At 40.1% G+C, this 22535-nt stretch overlaps 1 protein-coding gene across 1 annotated transcript; it reads right to left on the bottom strand.

Moving 5' to 3' along the window:
* Positions 1 to 458: 458 nt before the first annotated feature.
* On the bottom strand, positions 459 to 21893 carry cacna1fa (calcium channel, voltage-dependent, L type, alpha 1F subunit a). The gene is made up of 47 exons (XM_044351755.1): positions 21433 to 21893; positions 20243 to 20449; positions 19933 to 20045; positions 18102 to 18241; positions 17865 to 18010; positions 17616 to 17768; positions 17313 to 17509; positions 17116 to 17219; positions 16851 to 16993; positions 16684 to 16752; positions 16255 to 16318; positions 16125 to 16151; positions 15174 to 15334; positions 14844 to 15069; positions 14451 to 14658; positions 14204 to 14324; positions 13989 to 14061; positions 13768 to 13831; positions 13614 to 13671; positions 13433 to 13529; positions 13176 to 13305; positions 13024 to 13083; positions 12810 to 12916; positions 12444 to 12531; positions 12154 to 12261; positions 11966 to 12018; positions 11713 to 11859; positions 11426 to 11627; positions 10876 to 11034; positions 10661 to 10771; positions 10480 to 10563; positions 9762 to 9782; positions 9509 to 9637; positions 9332 to 9397; positions 9120 to 9211; positions 8214 to 8373; positions 7155 to 7282; positions 6925 to 7021; positions 6726 to 6828; positions 6502 to 6603; positions 6109 to 6233; positions 5654 to 6000; positions 4687 to 4842; positions 3654 to 4036; positions 2830 to 2942; positions 2414 to 2743; positions 459 to 1393 (listed from the first exon to the last, which is right to left on the bottom strand). The coding sequence occupies exons 1-47, from the start codon at positions 21449 to 21451 to the stop codon at positions 1187 to 1189; spliced, it is 6198 nt and encodes a 2065-aa protein (XP_044207690.1). The 5' UTR covers positions 21452 to 21893; the 3' UTR covers positions 459 to 1186.
* Positions 21894 to 22535: the final 642 nt, after the last annotated feature.

Here is a 22535-nt window from a genome sequence, read left to right as displayed (position 1 = left end):
TAAAAAAAAGGTTCGTGGACTGCTGCTGGTCATTAGCAGACAGCACGATCACTTGACATCAACGAAAATATGTTGTGTTTTTAGAAAAATATGTTTTCCATTTTAGTAGAACTTAAGCCTTATTGTGCAAATTATAAGTTCAGTAAAAAGAGGTTCAGGTTCTCTACATTAATGCAAATACTACAAGGTGTGAATGTGAAAAGTGTAATTTATAACTGAACAACAGACACATATAGGTTATTGTTATGCATGCTTCTTTTTCCTTTAAAAGGCAGAAGTGGAATCCAGATGTTCACCATCTGTCAGTCCATTAATGGCCGATTATATAAGTCGCTCTTTTGTATTTTGCTGCAGTTTTCAACATCAATTGAAACACTGCTGTGAACAAACAAAAGGACATTTGAGCTCAAGTACACTGTTTGGAATATTAATCACATTTTTTTAAAAAGCAGCATACATTTGAGAAAACTTGCTTTATTTGTACACATTAGTTGACAGTTACAAAAATCCAAAAGCAGATTTTTTTTTTCTATTAGTTTGCATGTTGCATCTTAGAGGATATTCATTATATTTAAATATTTCTCTAAAATAGCTAATGCTGCTGGGAACTCACGAAATCAATGTTTCCAACTGGATCTCTGATACCAACTGTGCTTAATGTGTTTGAAATTTACAGTTTATGTGCCATAATTGCAGCTGAACATACAGTAAATAAAGGTATATAAAGTGGTAACAATTCAAGTATAGTACAAAATGAGAATACAATGCAAAAAAAAAGTTCTTTTGTCATAATAATGCTAAGAGTTGATCATATGCAGCAGTTATAATGTTCATAGGAATCCTTGTTGAGTCCTGCCATATACTGACATATGCTCTTAAAATCAGTGTGTGTGTATGTGTGTGTGTGTGTGTGTTTTGGCATTCACAAACAAAAGCATATCATCAGCATCACCTTTTACCTTGGGACATCTTGGTAAATAGACGAAACGGATGCCCCATGTGTTAAAATCTGATACATACAGTATGCAGACATGCTCTCAAAATCTCATTTGTAGGATGTTTCTTTTTTTTTCTCCATGGCAGATATAAACACACACCACATAAAAAAGATTTTGTTCTCTTTTTTTTTCCTCTTTACAAACTTCATACCTCATTTTCTCACACAGTTATTTCAGTTTTGCTGATCTCAGTAAGAAATCACACAGTTCATTTCATCGGCCAGTTCATCCTCAAAGCGAGAAATCGACTGACTGGTTCCCCGAGCTATCAGGTCAGCAGCAGCATTCTCCATTTCGTCCAGACTCATGTGACAAGCTTCAGCAATCTCCCGCTTGGCAAAGCTCACAAACTTTGGGTCCCTCGCGTAGACACCGAGACCCTCGGAGATCAAGATCTGACATAAGCAAGAAAAAAAAAAAGCAGTGGAACAATGATGTGAAACAGGGATTATGCTTGCAGCCACGTATTCTCTCTCGCACAAAAGCACAACATGCATTTTAACCTGACATTCACAAAGTCCAGGCTAAAGAGAATTTTATCAGCTGCCAAATCCAAGAGTCACTCAGCCAAATTGAAATGCACTCTTATCAGCAGCAATGTTATTTCTTTTATTTCCTCTATAATAATGTAAACAGTACAGAAGCAACAAACAGACTTTGATTTAAAGCACACTTAGGGGAATGAGAGAGTACTTCTCTAAGAAGAGTTTCTCTCAGTGGTGCATTGATATATATATATAAGTGTAATATCATATGAGCTGATATCAGCATTAAAGTCAATATAGTGTTTTTCTTCTGATATTGTATCTGATATTGACAGTGAGATTTGTACTTTTCCCTGGTGAATGTTTGTTTGGTAGCTTGTTCAAGCTGAGGTGCAGGACAAGACGTGTGTTCATGTTTGCTAGTTAGATAAGAGGGAGAATTTAGCAGGAAAGCTAATGCATGTTGTTGTTCAGAGTCCGTGGCTCTTGTGTTATGTAGCAGGATGCTATCAGGCTCAGTGTGACTGTCTGGTCTGCCTATGATGATATATTTATATACAGTAGACAGAGATCTAATATCCAATGTACATTTCTCCCTTTGGGTGTTCTCAAAGGAGAACATATGGCAAGGGATTTGCAGAGTAGTTCTGTATGTTGTAGCAGACAAAAATGCAGTTTAACTAATGCAGTTGGACTTTAATATGTATAGAATATAGTATATAGGAGGATGCATATCCAGGTATCTTAAGACAGCTGTTAAAATGCATATTGGTATCAGCAGATGTAAGAGGGAAAATGTTGGTATTAGCTTAAAAAAACACTAAACCACACCACTACAGGGCTCAAAGTCATGTATAATATTGTATAGGTTTGTATGTGGTTGCTGTAGGTTTCTCATCCACAAAAATCACCTGCTCCATGATTACTCACCGACTCGACAAGACTGTCAGCACTGCCTTTATCTACGAAGCCCTGGTTGACAGGCGGCACCCTCATGCTGGTGAAGGTCCTCGTCTGACCGGGGTACCAGCCGGGACGGCTTCCTACAGGGAGGCTGGCAGAGCCGTCGTTCCACAGCGGCTGGCTGGTGCCGGTGGCTTCGTCCACCAGGATCATAGGGGTGTAGATCAACTTGCCCCTGCGTGCCGAGGGGGTGATTATTCCTGGAACAGGAGTGGTGCCAGCTGCTGTTGTGTTAGCCCAAGAGGCGGACGACATTGAGGAAACGCTGCTGGGCCGGGAGTCCAGGCTGTGCTGGGTCTGACACAAGGAGAAGATAAGTGAAACAAGATGACACAGACTTAATGGTTGAAAACTTTGAGAGAGTGTATGTTCCACTGTTTTACCTGTAGACGGGATCTGGTTGGAGATACATTCCCACGGTAGTTTCCTGGGATGGGGACGTCATCCACACTTCTCTGTGGCCTCAGACATTGGAAGTTAAAAGCAGGCTTATGGCCTGAAACAATGAGCAGGAAGGTGTTAGGAAATCGACAAGGACTATATATACATGACTGTAACCCTGTGTGGAGGAATTTAATATTATTAGGTTTACTTCAATCCCATGCATATATCATATGTGTGTATTCTACAGCATAGTTACCAGTAAAAACCACTCAGTGAACTTCTACATCCTCTGATTATTCTAGTAGCCTCCAGACTGATTGATGGTGTTACACCTATAAATAAAAAAACTAGGACCCAAGCCACTCGATCAATATCGGCACTGATACTGACCTGATTAAGTGGACTGGATATCGTCCATGACGTCATCAGTCCACATTAAATACAGTTTCTTCATCAATGTCATCATTAAATTAATTGTTGCCATTATCCAACTCAGTGTATAGTGCCACAACCCTCCCCTACATGTTTCCTTACATGAAAATGAGTTTCTCACAGTAAAGTATACAGATTTTAAACTTTGGGGAAAAAAACAGCACTTGAATTAGATCAATACTTGGCAGATACCTGATCTGAGGTAATGGGATTGGTTTGGGGAGAGAAAAACTTGGATGGGTGCACCCTTAAAAAACACTTTGTATCCTGGAATCTGATGTGAAATGTAACCTTACCGTCCTTTAGTATAAATCCTGTTCTACAGAGCTCAAAAAGAAGAAAAGCAAATAAAAGTGAAAACAATAAAAAAATGAAAAAGTAAATTTCTCACCTCTCGGTATGGATGGAAGTAGCCGTCTCCTGACAAACTGTGTGTTGCCGTTCTCATTTCCATTGTAGCCATTCCCAGTGTAACCACTGACAGTGCTGCCATTTTCATGGCAGCCATTCACAGTACTCCCGTTGCCATTGGCGCTGATAATGCTGCCGTTTTCATTGTAGCCTGTGTATCCGTTCCCATTATATCCATTTGTGGGATAAGGACTGGGACTTGCAGCAACACTCTCTCCATTCATGTTGGTGCCATCGTAACCATTGCTAACGTAGCCATTGGTATCATAAGGTATCTCCCCGATGCTGTTAGCTCTTTCCAGACTCTGTTCATTGTAGCCTGTCTCAGTTGGTGCAGGAGAGACGGCCTCTGGATACACATACCTACAAGATCCACACCAAGACTTTTAGCATGAGTTAACATTTCTAAAGGAATAGTCTGACGTTTCGGGAAAAATGCTTATTTGCTTTCTAGCCGAGGGTTAGACGAGTAGATCGATACCACTCTCTTGTCTGTCCATTGAATATGAACCTAAAGCCAGAAGCCAGTTAGCTTAGCATAAAAACTGGAAACAGCTAGCCTGGCTCTGTCTACTGGCACCTCGTAAACTCATTTATTTAAATGCTGGGACTATTTCTTGGCCAGGAGCAGTGACTTGTCTGCAACCTCAAAGTGCCGTCAAGACACCACGCAGTCACTGTTCCCGGCCAACAAATACTACCCCAATAACCCCATAAAACCACAACTTGATACTGAGTTATAACATGTTTATTAGTGAGCGGATTTTTTTTAACTTTTGGACCAAGCCAGGCTAACTATTTCCCTCAGCTTGCAGTCTTTATGCTAAGCTAGGTTCAGCTAGGCTCCAGCTTCATATTTATCGTAGACACATGAGAGAGGCATCGGTCTTTTCATCTAACTCTTAGCAAGAAATCAATGAGTTTATTTCCCAAAATGTCAAACTATTTCTTTAATAATTTATTTATTACTTATATAAAGTGCCTCTGTCTTCACTTTGGTTCTTGTTTCTTACCTGTCTACTGATGCTAGACTTGCAGCATCTCCCTCACTGCAGTAAACCTGCTCAGCTACTGCGGTTGTAGCTGCCACGACTGGTTCTTCAGCTATGACCTGTTCAATCGTTATCTCAGGGGTAGGAGGAGGAGGCAGCTCACTGATGGAGTCCACCCTGTTTGCAGAGAACAAGTAATTTAGGGGGAAAAAAATGCATTTTGACTTTCTAAAAAAATAACAGGACCATTCTGTGAATTTACAAATAATGCAAGAAACACAGGTTCAAACTAGAAGAGAGTGCTCAGTAGAGTTCAGATCTCTGCCAGGTGTGTACAGTAAGATGGTGGCAAAGATACCAAAAATGGGGATTTATTCATCTCGAATCGTGCCTAACTTTAGTGGATCATAACATATCAGGTATGGAATTAATGTGCAGATGCTCCAGTTCAAGATGAGACCAAACTGTTTTATGGATGTCAGTTTTTGAGCCACGACAAAGGTCAAAATTTGGCCTCCAACAGACTAGGTAAGCTTTGTTTTTAGCCTAGCCGATTGCTGGAAATGCCTTTTGCTATGTCGTAATGCAATGCTGAAAATACACAAGTCTAAACTTTACAATGCACTCATAAGGAATCTTATCAATATCTATTTGAATTCCCAACACAACTCAAAGTACCGAAATTTGGCACCAATTGATCTAACGTGGCAACAAGGCATGACTGGTTGTCCCTAGCGGAAACAAGCTTCCACACCGAAGCAGCTCTTGATCACTTGTGTCTCCTACCGGCTGGTTAAGAGGAGTGAAGAGTCAGCAGTCAATGGCGGTATAAAACAGAGCAGTCAATAGTGTAATAAATAGATTTTTCAAAAATTGTGAATCACCGTAACCACGAGAGGTCCTTGAGCATACAGTCATAGATGTGCACAAAAAGTATTCAGCTGATGAGATCCAGTGCTATGCAAGATGGTGGAGATATTAAACACACCTGATGGGCAGGGGGTCGGACTTCACAGGCTGCTCTGTTACCACGCTGATTCCTGCCAGCTCTGATCCTGGTCTCTGGTGCTCCTGCAGGCCCGTCACCTGCTCTGTGATCACGCCCCCGTTTTCTACCTTGGGCTCTGGCTCGACGATCACAGTTGTCTGCTCTATCAGTGAGTCTATAGGTGGCATCGGCGTGCTGGCGGGTGTAGTGTTCACTGAGGTTCCAGGCTCACTGTCGAATATCTCATCACCTGTCATCTCTCCATCCACACCCTCCTCTTCTTCCAGGTCACAGGCCATTGCCAGACGCATCTCTGGAGCCAGATCCTGCAGTGTCCGCAGCCCTTGCTAAGAACACACAGATATACATATAAACATACATACATACAAGTTACGCGCTAATACTGATTATCTAGCAAATATCCTAAAGCGGAAAGCACAATTCAAATCCTTCACCTGAAGAGAAGCTGCCTTGTCCTTCTTTTTGGATTTCCTCTCCCGCTCCTTTCTCTTGCGGAACTTTTTAAAATAGTCCTGAATCAAGAAGCTGGCGTAAAACTTCCCACAAGTCACCTCATCGCCTGAGAAGGTAAAGGAGAGTGGTAAGTGGATAGTACTACTGTACAATTGTACTGTTCTACTGTACAAACTCCAGTAATACACACAATTTCTTTTGGATGTTGAGATTTGTATTTGTTTTAAACGTCTCTTTTATTCAGACATTCAGACATTTTTGAAAAATCTTGACAGGACTAATGTGTGCATCTACTGTCAAAAGCGTCATTCAATGATATCTGTTTTCTCTCTTTTTTTTATCATAACTGGCAGCTCTGTAATTTTTTGATGTACCTCTAGGTGGAGGAATTACTTCATCTATGAGCTTGGGTTTAGTGCGCTTCCAGAGCTTCTTAATGATCACCTTCAGCTCTTCATTCTGCTGATCGATGGGGCCTGAAGGGAACACAAGCAGCAGATCCTTTAGAGAAAGCAGTAGCTAAAGCATCACTAAGTAAAGATTTGTCTTACAAGTACGATGAGCATGACTCTGTGTGCGTATGTGTAGGAGCTCTAACCTTCAGTCTTGATCTTCAGTGAGGTTCGCACAAGAGCGAACAGAGTAGCATTGAAGGTGACTGTCCCATCAGGGTGCAGTGGGACGTTCATACAAACCAGTCTCTGAGAGGACGAGAGGTTGAGACACATGGAGTGAGATTTATCTGTCTATTCCTGCTCCAAGTATCAGGTGTGCAGCCCTGAATGCATGTGACTTACCTTGCAAGCGACACGATGAGGACACAGTTTTCCAAAACCAAGAGGTGGCTGAATCCTACGCAGCATAGTGACCACATCGATGTGCTTTATTCGACCGCTGCAAGAACACAAAACAGACATTTACTGACAGATTAAAAGGAACTAAGGACATTTAGGAAACATTGAGAGGGAACGAAGAAAGAAGAGCTCAACAAAAGTGGCAGAGGATTTGAAAGAAAAATGGGTCTTACGTGGCTTCGGGATCGTAGTCGGACCAAACTCTTTTAAACTCATCCAGGTGGTGAGTACCGAGGACGGTCCAGTCTCGTGTCAGGTATTCAAAGTTGTCCATGATGACAGCAATGAACAAGTTGATAATCTTGATGGAGAGAAGGACAGAAACACAACAACTTGTGAACAAGTCACACATAAAAAGAGATTTGATGACTGATTTAAAAACTATTAAGCTGGGAACATCATGTAAATGAAAAAGATCAGGTATCGTTTTACATTACTGTGTTATTATTTGCTTGTATATGCATATGTTTATCAGTTTTCATAATGAGTTACTAGTTACTTGTCAGTTTACACTGTTCTATATAGCAAAACCCAGCAGGACACAGGGGTCTGGGTCTATTTTAGCTACCAGGAGGGTCTCATTGGTTTTTTTGCTAAAGGTCAAAGCCCACACACAGACTGATGGATGTCAGCTGTTCATGCAAGACACATGTAAGGCGACAAGCTGAACCTGGACACTGAGGTTGTAAATCTGTCACCAAAGGTCTACAATAACTAAAAAACATATGAGCCTCCACTTTCAGTTTCGTTATATCCAAATTAGAGTCTAATCTGCTCTTGCACAATTTCCAGATTTCTCTCCTTCATTGAACCTGGTTAATGTTTTAAAATGGCATAGAAAGGTCACAGAAATGTTACCAAAATATTTGCACCCTTTTAAATCAGGATTTTGTGATTTAGGTGTGCTGGCTGGATTAATGAAATCCACGGATGTGGGAGTTTGGTGTTCTCTGAAGAGATGGGAATTGAAGAAGACAGGATAAGCTTTTAAAACTGCTACTACTCAGTTTCTGTAATACTATCCTCTCTACTTTCATCTGACTTTGATCCCATTTGACCCGACAGTCTGTAAAACACAAGTGTGAATTAATTATGCCTAAATTTAATTTGGGGTCAGGAGGCTGAATTAAGTGATATCAAAGGAGGGAAAATGTTTTACTAAATGATCTGAGAACCGAGCGATTAAAAGAACAAAATCGAAGCGGTCCTTAATCCCCCTTGGCTTCACTCACCAGGTAAGCACAGAGCATGAAGAAGCTGATGAAGTAGAGGTAGGACAAGTTGCTACCGCAGCTGAACTCTTCACCAGGCTCAGTGTCGGATTCTGGGTCACAGCGTCTACCGGGCAGAGCTGCCAACATGATCTCCTGCCACTGCTCTCCAGTGGCACATCTATAAGGAGACAGAGACATTTGTCCTTTATTTACACATCTAGACTTGTTTTAACCCCTTAACATCCACCCTTTTTATAGAGTTTTTGGCACACCCAAATGGAAAAGCTTATAACAGAAGAACTGTAAGGCCACGATGCACATATTAGGCTTCATTTGACAAGTGACATCTTCTAGTTTCTGGAAATGTGTTTGTTTAGCATGTGGCTACAACAAAAAACTACATCAGTTCAAATAAGGCTCAAAAAAGTGTTTTTGGTCCTCGTCTATCATGAGTCATATTTGAATAACAATAATTAAGACATGCTTTATGCCAGAACTACGCAGAACACCATAAAAAAACATATAATTTTCCAGACCTTTAGGCCTAACCTTATGGGAACTAGGGAGTTTTTAGTTTGTGGTGTCACTGGTGTCCCCGAACCTCTCCAACCATCTCCAATAGGCCAAATTGTGCCAATTGCTTTTACTCATTACTGGGTGATGCTACAACTGGCGGGTTGCCAGTGACCTGGTGGATTTTAAGAGACTAAAGGAGGAGTTAATTAAGAATTATTTGGATTTTCCTCTAATTAATGGAGGAAAGAGAAAATATTGTTTTGCGGCAAAAAATGCAGCTCAAAGTGCATTTAAAACAACAAATAAAACATTAAAATAAATTTAAAAAGATGTATTTTAATAGCTAGTGCTGTAACTGTTGTAACTAAACTGAAAATCATTTCTTTCTTTCCGGCTAAAACAGCTCACCTGAAAAGCACCAGAACAGCCATGAAGAAAGTCTGGAAGTTGCAGTTTCTGTTGATATGTGTGTTGTCGTCAACGGCAACTTTCCCAAATGACTAAAAGGAGAACAGCACATAACAGTAGGTGGTTAAAATGAAATGATTTTAAAATAAGTCTATTTAAAACACTTGATTTGATGAAATAAATCCTGGATCACTTTGATGAGAGAGACTCACCTGCATGCCGATCACAGCGTAGATGAAAAAGATCATTGCGATGAGCAGACCGACGTAAGGTAAAGCCTGAGCGGATGAACGTCAAGAGCACAGTTACAAAAAAATAATTTATAACTCTCATGACAACATACTGCAGTCAGCTCTTTGCTTTGTGTTATGTGAATTATTTGCACTGACCTGGAGGGACTTGACAAAAGTCCAGAGGAGGGTTCGGATGCCCTCTCCTTTGCTGAGCAGTTTGACCAACCTCAAGACTCGGAACAAACGGAAGAACGTGATGGACACTTTTCCACTTTCTCCTTTACCCTGGAAACAGGTAGATAAATACACGTGTTAATAGTACTCGCACATCTAAACAAGAGAGGAAAAGTAATCACAAAGTCAGTATGTAATGAGATAAAGGCCTGTGAGAATAATTTGGAGTTCTCACCTCTCCGTGGCCGCCTCCTCCCTGGATCGATAATTCAGGGGATCCACGAAAGGAAGAGACACCATGTAGGAGGAAAGAGATTAAAAAACCATCAAGCACAAATGTTTTATTTTTAGAGTAAGAAGAAGAAACTACTTTAATGAATTATGAATTATGTTTTCTGTAATACCGTCTCATTACTGCTGGTATAAATATTGATTTTTTTGTTGGTCTAAAAGTAGTCAAATTTCAACATATTTATTCTAACAATACTGTTATTGGCCTATAAAATATTCAGCAATGTAAATTGGTATTTGTACAATATAAATTTCACCCAAGATAAAACTCCCCAAATCCCAGAAATACAAAGGACATGACCTCAGTGTCCTAAATTTTAGATATTACACTTTTACACTTTTTATAACTGCACTACATTTTTTTATTCTGGTACCTGTATTCTCTTCCGATATTATTCTCAGTATCAATTGAACTGCTTGTTATGGTATATAAAGGGCCTTTAATACTGTATTTGAAAATGATACAGGAATTTTGTTACATTTGTTTGATTTGACTCCCCTCCCAAAAATAAATCCAGGTGATGAATTCTCAGATTAGTGTTATATTTTTTCACAGCAGAAGAAGATGCACTGCTTCACATATGAGCTTTTGAAATGTGTCTGTACAATAAACATGCTGCACAAAAGGTTTTGTGACCTCTACTTTGTGTGGACAAACTTACACTAAACTCAGAGACCGCAATGTCCAACACGCTCCCGACCACAATCAGAGCGTCGAATGAATTCCAAGGATCAATGAAATAGTGCTGAAGAAGGAAGGAATAAGCGAAGTGAGTCAACAACAGATAACGCTGATGGTTGTCGTGAAAGTTATTTTCAAAAGGTTAAAGAGTGAAATCTCACATGAGCCCGGAGCGCCAGTAACTTGATGATCATCTCTATCGTGAAAACCACAGTGAAGATCATGTTGAGGATGTCCATGATGGAAGTAAATAGTTTTGACTGCTCGTAATGCTAACGAGAAAAAAAACAACAACACAAACCTTCACATCACAACTCTGAAACAATTTATATTGTATCTGTATTTTTTTTAATGAGAGATTTGTGGAAAATGGTACCTGAACGGCCAGAGTGAGGGTGTTGCCCAGAATCAGCACAAACATGACGTACTCAAACTGGCTGGAGTTAATGATTTTCCAGAATTTGAGCTGGGATGGGTTTTTGGGAATGTAAATCTTTATAGGTTGAGCTTTCAGTGCGTAGTACACACACTGGCGCTGGGAAGGGCAAAAAGAAGAGAGCAAACATTATTCACAATGAAACCACTGAACAAATGTATTTCATATTTAAGAGCATTAAAATCATGGTAACACTTTATATGTACTATTTATTTATCTATTTAGCATTTATAAGCAGTATATAAACATTTAATAAACAGTTTATAACACACTATAATGTAGTTATAAGCAGATTATATTTCAGCATCTATTTATGTGTGCCCACAAAAGGGGTTGTAGTTGTTGACAAAAACATTAATTAGTGTGTTATAATCCACTTATTAAATGTCTATATACTGGTTATAAATGCTAATTTGGGGGACTTTAAGTACAGTGTTAGCAAAAATCATTGAATTGGAACAAAATTATTAAAGTTTTGTGAATAACTAACTTGATTTTTGTTGAGTTCGCAGTTTTTGAACTCGGCCTCTCCTTGTTCTCGAAATGTGATGATGACAAAACCCACAAAGATGTTCATCATGAAGAAGGCAATGATGATGATGTAGATGATGAAAAAGATGGAGATTTCTACTCGGTAGTTGTAAATGGGTCCTCTGTTTATGGCATTGGCATCTACAGCCCGGTACAGGAGCCTTTATACCAAAAAACACAAACATGTCAATTTAGAGAATGCAAAGCTTAAATTAAACACAATGTAAGTAAAAAGTCGCTACTCACTGAGGCCAGCCTTCAAATGTTGATACGGTAAACAAAGCCAGCATGCCCATTAACACATTGTCAAAGTTGAAATCGCTGTTTTCCCAAATCCTCTCTCTCACCATGGGGTGGTTCATATCCCCGTCTTTATAGACCACAAAAGTTCCCCTGAAATTAAACGCATACACACGTTTTATGACATAAACAGCATTAGAAGAGACTAGCAAGTGCTGCATGTTGTGTAAAGAAATGAAAAAAAAAAAAAAACACTGACTTGCACTCATCTGGAGTGTGTTTTGCTTCATCTGTGCAGCTGTAGAATCTGCCCTGTAACATGATCAAGCTTTTACCATTAGAAACACTCGCTGTACATTTATTTCCTTTATTTTTAAATCCTGCGGGTAAAAGAAAAAAATACAGAAAGGACATAGAAATGAAAAGACTGAAAGCATGAACATGTACCTTGAAGAGCTGCACTCCAATACAGGCAAACATGAACTGAAGGAGTGTTGTGACAATCAAGATGTTGCCGATGGTGCGGATCGCCACGAACACGCACTGCACCACATTCTGTGAACATACAAACGACAAAGCTCACGTTTTACATTGATTACATACATAGCAAATAAAAACAGCAACACCTGTATGATATAATATGATGCAATCCAATAGCTTTGCAATAAATACTTAAAATATAATGAGAATATAAGAAGAACAAACACAACATTGGTCATTACAGTAGAGCTGCTTACCTTTAGTCCCTTGGCTCTGTTAATGGCTCGAAGGGGCCTGAGCACTCGAAGTACTCGAAGAATCTTCACCACGGAGATCGCACTTGAGCTGGGAGCAACAAAGCAAAGGATTTAGTTAAACAAAAGATTTAAAAAATATGATAAATAAATAATAATTAGTAAAAAGGGGTAAAAAAGTGAGCATGTTGTACTGGAAAATGGAACAGATGTGAATCTACAGTAGGAAACTTTCTCTAACTGGACACCAACAAACCCTTAATTTTTTTAAAAGATATATCCCTTTTTATACTTTACAGTTACACAACTATTGATTTTTCTCTAAAAAAAAAAAGGACTGTCAGCATGTTGTTTCAGGTTTCTACTCACTGTAGAAAGAAAGATGTGAGCGACACACTGACGACCAGCAAGTCAAGAAGGTTGAAGGCGTTTCTACAGAAGGAGCCGGTGTGCAGAAAAGCTCCGTAGACTGTCATCTAGACACGAGGAAGTGAAGAAACAAAGTTAGAACACTCATATGCTTTTGAATTATACCATATTTCAAGCACATCATTTAGTGAATATCAGCCACTGAAGCCGTTACCTTTAGTACGATCTCCACTGTGAAAACCGAAGTGAAAACATAATCGGCGTAACCGAGAACCTGCAGACGACAGAAGTTAGATTAGTATTCAAGCTTGTTTTGTTGTGAAGTTGGACGTGATGCTGATGACGTTCTGATGCGGTTAGTCTTACGATGTTCCTGAATGAGTGAGATTTGATTGGATCCTCAGCAGCCAGGGAAATACTACTGAGGATGATGAAGATGAGGATGAAGTTGGTGAAGTAGGGGTGATGGATGAGGTTGTGGCAGGCGACTCGCAAACTGCAAATTAGACCAAAAATTATTTGACCATGTAGAAAAGGGCACAAAACAAGTTCATGGCTTGTTTTGTTGAAAGTTTAGCAGGACAGAGACAATGTGACACGTGTAATGGATGATCTCAGTTTACCAGTTTTTCTTTCCAAGAATGAAGAAGGAGCTTCCATCTGGGATTGGGACGATCTTTTCTTTGGGTCCTGAGAACTCTGGCTTCAATGGAGCAACTCCTGCAATAAAGAAAAAAAGAATACAAGGAAGATATAAGCACATCTAGTGTTTCTCCTGCAGGGCGTGATGTCCGTCACACTCACCTTCCAGTCCCTCAATGGCCCTCAGCTCCTCGTTTTCCTGCCAATCATCCTCTTCGTTCTACACACGAGACACAAGATCAGCTGTTGTTACTGCAGCAATTCGCAATTTATAAATGTCCAACATGGTGCAGGAAAAGATTAAAACACTCCGTACCCCTGCATCTTCATCCTCTTTCTCTTCATCCTCATCCCACTCTTCTTCCTCTTCCTTTTTCTCTCTGAAAAAACAAACAACAGACAACTACTGTTAACCTAAGGCGGATTTGCCTGAAAGTAACAAGTTTTTATATACTTATTTACACTAGTCATTGTACGTGCAGCCGGAAATTAACAGATGTGTTTGATACCTGCTCACTTTTCTTATGTCAAACTTACTCGACTTTTGTCTTTCCGCCGCCTCCTGCCAAGTTGTCTACAGCGATAGCCAAGAAGACATTGAGCAGGATGTCTGATCACAGAATGAAGGAGTCAAACTTGCTCTGTTTGGATTGAAATACCTACTGCATCATACATTCTCAAACTGCAATAAATCAGACAGTAAGTGCACACACACACTGGCGATGCGTTGATCACTTCATGGAAAAGGATACAGTTACCACAGACAAAGAGGATGACAAAGTAAATGCACACCACCATGTTGGGGAAGATCGGCCCTCCGTAGGCCATAATGCCATCATACATCACAGCGTTCCAGTCCTCTCCAGTGAGGATCTGCAAAGAAAGAACAGAGACAGAAGAAGACAGACAGAGAGAGAGAGCTGTAATTAATACCATGATACAGAAAAGAGCTGATAAATAAATGTAGAGAAGGTAGTATCACTGTGAGATGTTAATCACCTGGAAACAAGTGAGCAGAGCCTGGGGGAAAGAGTCAAAAGTACTTCTCTTCATCTGAGTCTCGTCAAAGTTGAATTTGCCTCCAAACAACTGCATACCAAGCAAGGCGAAGATGATTAGGAAGAGGAAGAGCAGGAGCAGAAGGGAGCAGATAGCTTTCATGGAGTTGAGCAGTGAGTTGACCAAGTCAGATAAGGCAGCCCAGTGCCTGGAAATAACAAGACAGTGCAGATACACATGAGGAAATGCACAGAAGATAAATCAAATGCCTTAAAAAAAAGGTTGTGATTAAAATCAATGTTTCCTTCTTCATGCAGCTGACTGAAAAGCTCCAGATGTGTTACCACTAAACTGTCTCACAGCTGTCCTCCTTAAAGCTCTGGTGCCAATTACCGAGTCATCTTGAATATCCTGAGCAGTCGGATGCAGCGAAGCACGGAGATGCCGATGGGCGGGATGACTTCCATCTCTACAAGCAGTGTCTCGAGGATGCCACCGCACACCACAAAGCAATCAAAGCGGTTGAAGAGTGCCATGAAATAGATCTGCAGGCCAAAGGCGTACATCTTCATCAGCATCTCCAGGGTGAAGAGCAACAGCAGGATCTTATTGGCTCGCTCTGAGAAAGGAACAGAAAGAAAGATGTGGAGTCAAGTGTTGTTATTTTTTTTGATTATTTACAGTAGAATCGAAGTGTAAAGCTAACCAGAGTTCAGTTCTTACCTTGCATTTCTGTGAGCCACTTTGGCTGTCCGTAATGCTCGGAGGCACTGGCCACAGTGTTGAGAAACACCAGCAGAAGCACCAACCAGTAGAAGTTAGTGGTCTTCACGGCCACACGGCAATTCTTCCTCATGGTATGGTTAAGCTGGCACAACTGGTCACTAAAGAAAGAGTGGAAATAGTATCTTGACTGTAGAAATGCATCTGGAGGAGTTCTTTTGATACATTTAGTACATTTACAGTACAGAAAAAAATAAAGAGTGCCTGAGAATCTGCCCTCCATTTAGTGGCTAATCTAGCCCAGAATCTCCAACAACAAGTAGAGATGAGAAACAGGCGACAGAGGTCTGGTAACCTCACTTCTTTCTAACTCCACACACCAAATTTAATTTTATTTTCAAACTGGTAGTATTCCACAGCCAAGGCACTTTATCTGACTTTGCGCCACTCCGTCTGAAGCTAGAAAAGGCTTTTTACAACTTTCTTCACATAAGTAGTTGCCCTCCTGAAAGACCTGTAAACGGACTTTGATGTGTAAAATTGATGTTTCCCTTTAATGTTTGGAATATAGACCTTAAAAATCCATGATATAACAGTAGACTGGAATAGAGTTTGAAGGAACATTTCTTTTTTTTTTCTCAACAGTCAGATCTGACACATTTAAATCATCCATAGATATTTTTTATCACCTTGTAAACATCCCTTACAAATGTTCTTCTAGTCAACTAGTAATTATATTAATATGTTTTAGGAATAGATAAGGCAAACCTTATGAGATATAACACTCTTTATAATACCATGCTGCACTACTTAATAGGTTTTAAAACAACATGACATTGTGACACAAACAGTGATTGACATGATCGAACGTTACAAATCATACAAGTAAATCTCTCTGAAAGTTCATGCTCTTTAACATCTTTTGACAATGTGTGATGTTGAACATCTTACCAGAAGCTATTGGCCATCATCTTCGCCCTGAGAAAGAAAGAAAATGAGAGAGATTAATTGAAAGGACTTAATCGCCTCCGGCATGCCAATAATGAATAGAAACGATGTTGATATTTCACTGTTGCCTTACATGAGAGAAGCACAGAAGCCGTTGTCATCATCGAGGTACGCTATATCATCATCAGAGTCTGACTCTGTTGAAAACACAGGTGAGTACTGACTGTTAGAGAGCATCAGATATAGCGCTGTCATTGATTAATTTGCAAATTATTTTCTCAATTAATCGATTAATCGTTTTGTCTACACTTATTTTGTCCAAAACCCAAAGATTTTTTAATTTACTGTCACATATGACAAAGAAAAACAGAAAATCCTCACATTTGACAGGCTGAAACCAGATAACTTACTTTAAATCACAGAAATTATTATTCAATTACCAAAATAGTTTCATTTTCAGGTTCATCCGCTTCATTTTCTGTCGATCGACTTATTGATCAACTGACTAATCATTGCAGCTCAATCAGATAAACATAATGAGAGACAGTGACAGCTGACATACCTCCTCCATCCTCACTGTGTTTATACCAGCCAAACTTCTTCATCATCTTTTTCTTGGCGATCGCAGCACCTTTCGAGACAAATAGAAGCAGATGACTGTAAGCATACAAGAGTAGATGTTTGGGTTTAAGGGTGAGAGTATGCCGTGTAGATGTGTGTCACACTGACGTTTATTTCCTTCTTCGTCCACATCCTCGGCCTCTATGAGCCAGTCCATGTAGCCTATCATGTCCTCCTCCATCTGCTTGCTCTCCTGCGCCTTCTGCAGCTCCCCACGCGCCACAGCCTTTTCTCTTTCCTTAGAGAACTCTCTGTGCACATACACACATAAACGAACTTAAGGAACTTAGGAAAACATAAAAGACATGTCTTTGTTTATTATTACACAATAAAGTTACAGAAAGCTGAGGCCTGCAGTGCTGCGACTACCTACCCGCTCAACACACCCAATACAAGATTGATGATGAAAAATGATCCAAAAATGACCAGAGAAACAAAGTAAATCCACGGAATCTCAAATCCAATGGCGTCATTCATCTGTGCAGAGAGACAGAGAGAGAAAGTGTGAATATTTTCAATCAGCAGTCAAAAACAAAGAAATAATTAGGATCCTGGAATATGTCTGTGTACCCAGTACAACACATCTGTCCAACCCTCCATAGTGATGCACTGGAAAACTGTCAGCATGGCGAAGAAAATGTTGTCGAAGTTAGTGATGCCGCCATTGGGACCCTCCCACTTGCCCCTACACTCAGTCCCATTGCCGACACAAAAGCGCCCGTTGCCGGCAAAAGCACAAGGTGTCGGGTCATCTTCTATGATGAGACCTAGAGCAAACAAACAGCAGGAGACAGACAGGAAATGAGCCCACACATCTATGAAATATAAACATTTATAAAATTTTAACTTGCTTATAGTTTAGAGAGCAGAGACCTGTGACCGTGGAGTAGCACGTCTTGTGCATCCTGCCGATAAAGAGCTCCAAGCCGACGATAGCGTAGATGATGATGACAAACATGACCAGCATACCAATGTGGAGAAGGGGGACCATGGCTTTCATGATGGAGTTCAACACAATTTGTAGACCTGATAATAAAGAAAACACACAGTTTTCAGTAGGTGCATGTGGGATGATCACATGCAAAAAAACACACAACAAACCGTGATAAATGATAAACGCACTTGGCACTCCAGATACAAGTCGAAGCGGTCTTAACACCCTGAATGCTCTGAGAGCTTTGACATCCAGGCCTCCAGGTTTTCCCGCAGCGTGATGGGCCTCTCCTGGTTTATGATCTGTCATGGCCTCTGCTATCACACTGAACAACCTGCACAAACACAGACGATAATTCTTAAACTTTACTTCTTTTGTAGAACACTTATTGATGCAGATAATGACTACATGAAGCACCAAAATACCCGACAATGACGATGACAAAATCAAGAAAGTTCCATCCGCTGCGAATGTAGGCGCTGGGGTGCATGACTAAGCCGTAGGCAAGAATTTTAGTGAAGGTCTCGATGGTGAAGATGACAAGGAAGACGTACTCGACTTGTTCCTGAGAACAAAAGAAAAGGGAGTGCATGGTTAGGCAAAATTGGAGTGACTTTTTTTTTATATCAGTGAGTGCGTCTGAAAGGAACAAATAAGGAACTGAAGAAAATGTCAAGTTATTATCACAGTTAAACAAAGACGTTTAGAAACTTGATTACTCTTCACCACCTACAGCAAAAAAAGGCATAAACGGACTTGTTCTTGCTCCAGTGAAAACAATCACGTGTGTAATCATTAAGGGCCGACTGCAGTGACTTTCTAACCTCTTAACCCACTGCCTAACACATGCTTAAGCCTGTCACCAGATCTCTTAACTGAAACCTTTAGCTTAATGCTTCTAATCACTGCTACCTCTGTCATTCAGCTATAAACCCCCGTCTGGTACGATAGTCCAGACATAATGTGGTTTAATGTAAAGAGGACTGGTATTCACAAAAACAGTAACGTTCACCAAAACTTGATCTGAAAATGAATCATTTTAACTGATGTGGAGTCACTTTAAGGAAGTATAGGTTAAACTGTCAGCTTACCTTCTATGCACAATCCAATAAAGGGATCTACTAACATCTATCCCGCAACAAGTGTGGTTGTGTGTGTCCCTTTTAACTAAAAACACCTTAACTCAAATATTTCATCGCTTGTACTCTCTACAAACTTGGTAAAGATTGTTTCCAACAATACAAAAAATGTGACATGTGACAATACAATGTGAGACTCTGTAAATATATAAAGCTTTTGTTGTGTCATATTGGATCTTATTTGCAAAATGAAGACTTCTAAGGACCTAAAATTACAACCTTTTTTTAGTTAGTTTAGTATTTTTTAGTTTACAGAAAAAATGCTGAGGTGGACAGGGGGACAAGTGACAAAGAGAAAGATGAGGCAGATGGTTGGTGTCTAAGTAAGTCATGATCCCTGAGTGGGTCACCTTGCCATGGTTAGAAGACAACTTTTCCCTCTAATACCATTACCATCCAGCAGAACACCATTATCTTCTCACTAGTTGCCCGTGCCTTCTGACTACAGTGTTTTTCACGAACAACTTTTCACAAGCCAGTAGAACGGTTTTTCCTCAGAGAGGAGTGACTCTCAGGAGAGTCAGAGGAGATGTTCTTAGTGAGAGCCAAACCTTGGAAACATAATCATAATATACAGTGTAAAAGTGTTCCAACACTTTCACTTTCTCGCTCATCCTCTCGCTGTATGATGTTTCACTATATCTAGGTTTGTATGTATTGTACGGGTGCATGTATGAATGGATAAATCCATCACAAAAATGAGGGAATCACTGGAAGATCCTTCACTTTTGGATGAAGACCTATAATACTTCATTTCCTTTCTTTTCCTTGTCTTAACCTCATTTTTGTGATGTATTCTGTGATATTTTTATAATGACGTTACATAAAGTTTCTGTGTCTCCTTTAGATAAGATTTAGCCTTCTTACAGATGATATACGCTCACACATTCTGCACTGTAACATGCATTGATGAAATAAAGTTTTTTTTTTTTACCACATTTTCTTTAAAGCGGGCCATTAATCACCTCCATGTGATATCAGATCATCTCAACTTCTGCGTGAGCCTTATCTATCTTTCATAACACCATGCTCAGGGTATCATGTTTGTGTTTTCCTAACTTTCAAAATGAGTTAAGGGAGCACGTTAAGCTGAGCTGTCTCTCCACTGGAAACTCACCAGTTTGTGATTGGTAGCGTTGGAGTCATCATCGGGGTACGGCTTGGTGACCCCCATGGCCACACAGTTGGCAAAAATGGCAAGAAGAATGAAAATATCAAAGGGCTTGGGGACTGCAGTTAAGGGTACAACAGGCCTCATGAATGCATCTTTTTAACTTCAGCTGACCTACATCACAACATATTCTCATTAACACGTTATACATTTGCATCATGTGTGGGACTGTCTGTATTAACACACACAAACCAGTATGTGTCTGTGTGTGTGCGTGTGTGTGTGTGTGTGTGCCAACACAAACATCCTAAATGACTCAGAGAAGGATATTTCCACTCCACTAGGGCCAGTGCTGCCATGCGGATGGGGTTGCTGAGTGTGAGGCAGCAGAGAGCTCGGGGGGCCCTGAGGGCAGACTTGTTCGCCTGCATCGCCTTCTTGGCCCCCCCTCCTCTTTTTCTGGCCGAGCCAGTTGACCCGAGGGTGTCTGATTTTCCTGCATCGCCCGCAGGAGGGGCATCTGCTAAAAAACAGAAAGGACACGGCGATAATTATGCTATTCTGTGTTTTAAACATCCTGCATATGAAATGTGAAATGCATTTCACAGCTATTACATGACCACTGACAGATTTATGATGTGTTTTATGTTATTCTGGGCAAGTAAATACATTATACATGTGGGGTAATAGTCTAGAAATTGATTAGTTTTTTTTCCAATAGAAATGTGGGTCTGTCTGTCTATCATTCAAAGTTAAAACAAACAGAATAAGAGTGCCCAGATCTGGTTGGTTCTCCTTTTAGTACTATCTCACATAAGGTTATCATTATTAATTGCTACTGTCAGCCCACATTTTATTATCCCACACAATTAGGAAAGGATTTGACACGTGGCTTTAGTCACAGACAGGTATTCTGTCCTGCAGGCCTCATATTATAAGACCAGATGTGACCTACTTCTTTATTGGGAGCAGTGTGGCACTTAGCCCGACACTATCCCCAAGTAGGCCTGTGAACACCTGTTGACATGGCCCTGCTCAGAGAATAAGCCTGCGGGTACATTTATTATCTCATCCATTTAAAAACTACATGAGTATCCAATAAATATGAACAGATGAGAAGTAAAACACACTGTCCTGTTGTGGAAACCTTTAATATGATGCCAGTTGTTTGTTGACTAATTATTATAGCAGGTAAATACTTTGATTGTAATAGTTGCAAACATGCTTTATTATCAAGGTGAGCTATGTTTGACCAATCTTATCATCCTTTCCTAATTGTGTGGTTCTGTCACCTTCATTCAATATCTGAATCTATTATTTTAGAAAAACAGGTCAATCTTGCACCTACAGTATGACACCTGCGATGATTTCTATTCAGCATAAAGCTTTACAATACAGTGAGCCTCATCCAGTTTGTAATGCGTACCTTTGCAGGTATAATGTCAATACTTTTACTATTCTACTTAGTACAAGCTCCACTTCAGAGACATTGTAAAGATTTCCTACCTTTCTTTGCTGGATCCATGTTCGCAGTTCAACACCACGCAATCAATCCAGAAAACCCACCATCAACACCTCAAGGGATCTGCGATGCCTACTGGATCACAGATATGAATTTGGCCCCCCAAAAGAGAGAACTTTGTAAAGGTAAAAAAAGACCATCTGCAGCCTGTCATTTCATATCCACATGCAGCACGCCGGTACAGCTGAGAGGCAACGGGCCATCCTGCTCACCGCCTGCTTGTATCCTAGAAATCCAATTAAAGCCGCTTTCTGGTAATTTCTTAAGCGTGGAAATGAAAACGGCAAATGCTTTTTATCTTTGCAGGCACATAACGGCGAGGAATATTAAAACAAACGTCTCCCCATATCCGCGGTGGTCAGCCGTCGGGATTAAACTAGTTGAGCCGTTTAAAAGGATGACAGTGGAAATCTTTCAAGGGGAAGGTAGAGGTAAACTCAGGAGAAACCTTTTGGTTCTGTGGGATTTTGTTGCAAAGTTAAAATTAAATTGAAGAAAAGAATATAGAGAAGTGGTGTCAGGGTGAAGAAGATGGGATGGTTCACTTCTTGCAAGTCAGAAACCTAATTTCAGGACCTTGGACAGAAGCAGCTGGTGGGCGCAGTACCGGCACAGCGGCGGCAGGGGGCGCACCTCCATAGTGAATAACCACCTGTTATTACCATTTGCTGTATATAAATGGTATTATTAATATATTTATATACAGTCAATGGTTATTACCAACGCCACTTAATAATTTTAAGCTTTCTAAATCTACAACCATGACAGAAAAATAACACAAATCCAAATCTTAAAGAACATTCGATGCCTTTATTTGTTTTTAATCAACATTTGCATGATAAATACTGTATATTAAGACATACAGTAAAATAAATAAACATTCTATACATTCTATAGTTTGACAGCAAAACACTGGATCATGCTGCTAAATGACCTCTCTCTGCTGTGACAGATGCTTCCATTTTGAGAAAACAGAGAGATTTCAAAGTGCTCGGTTGCTTGATGGAAAACGCAGCGATCAAAGTGATGAAAGGTCCACAGACCACTAGCTCACTTAACTGTGAGCAACAGTGAAAAGATAAATGTC

The sequence above is a fragment of the Thunnus albacares genome, chromosome 5 (assembly GCF_914725855.1).
Source record: "Thunnus albacares chromosome 5, fThuAlb1.1, whole genome shotgun sequence".
Lineage (NCBI taxonomy): Eukaryota > Metazoa > Chordata > Actinopteri > Scombriformes > Scombridae > Thunnus > Thunnus albacares.
This window is presented reverse-complemented; position numbering and strand designations above follow the sequence as displayed.

Excerpts from the sequence above, each read along its gene's own strand:
- cacna1fa (XM_044351755.1), bottom strand. Across the intron at positions 16,753-16,850 it reads GGACGAAGAAGGAAATAAAC|GTGCTGCGATCGCCAAGAAA; the intron begins GTCAGTGTGACA and ends TTGTCTCGAAAG. Across the intron at positions 2,943-3,653 it reads ACTTCCATCCATACCGAGAG|GCCATAAGCCTGCTTTTAAC; the intron begins GTGAGAAATTTA and ends TCATTGTTTCAG.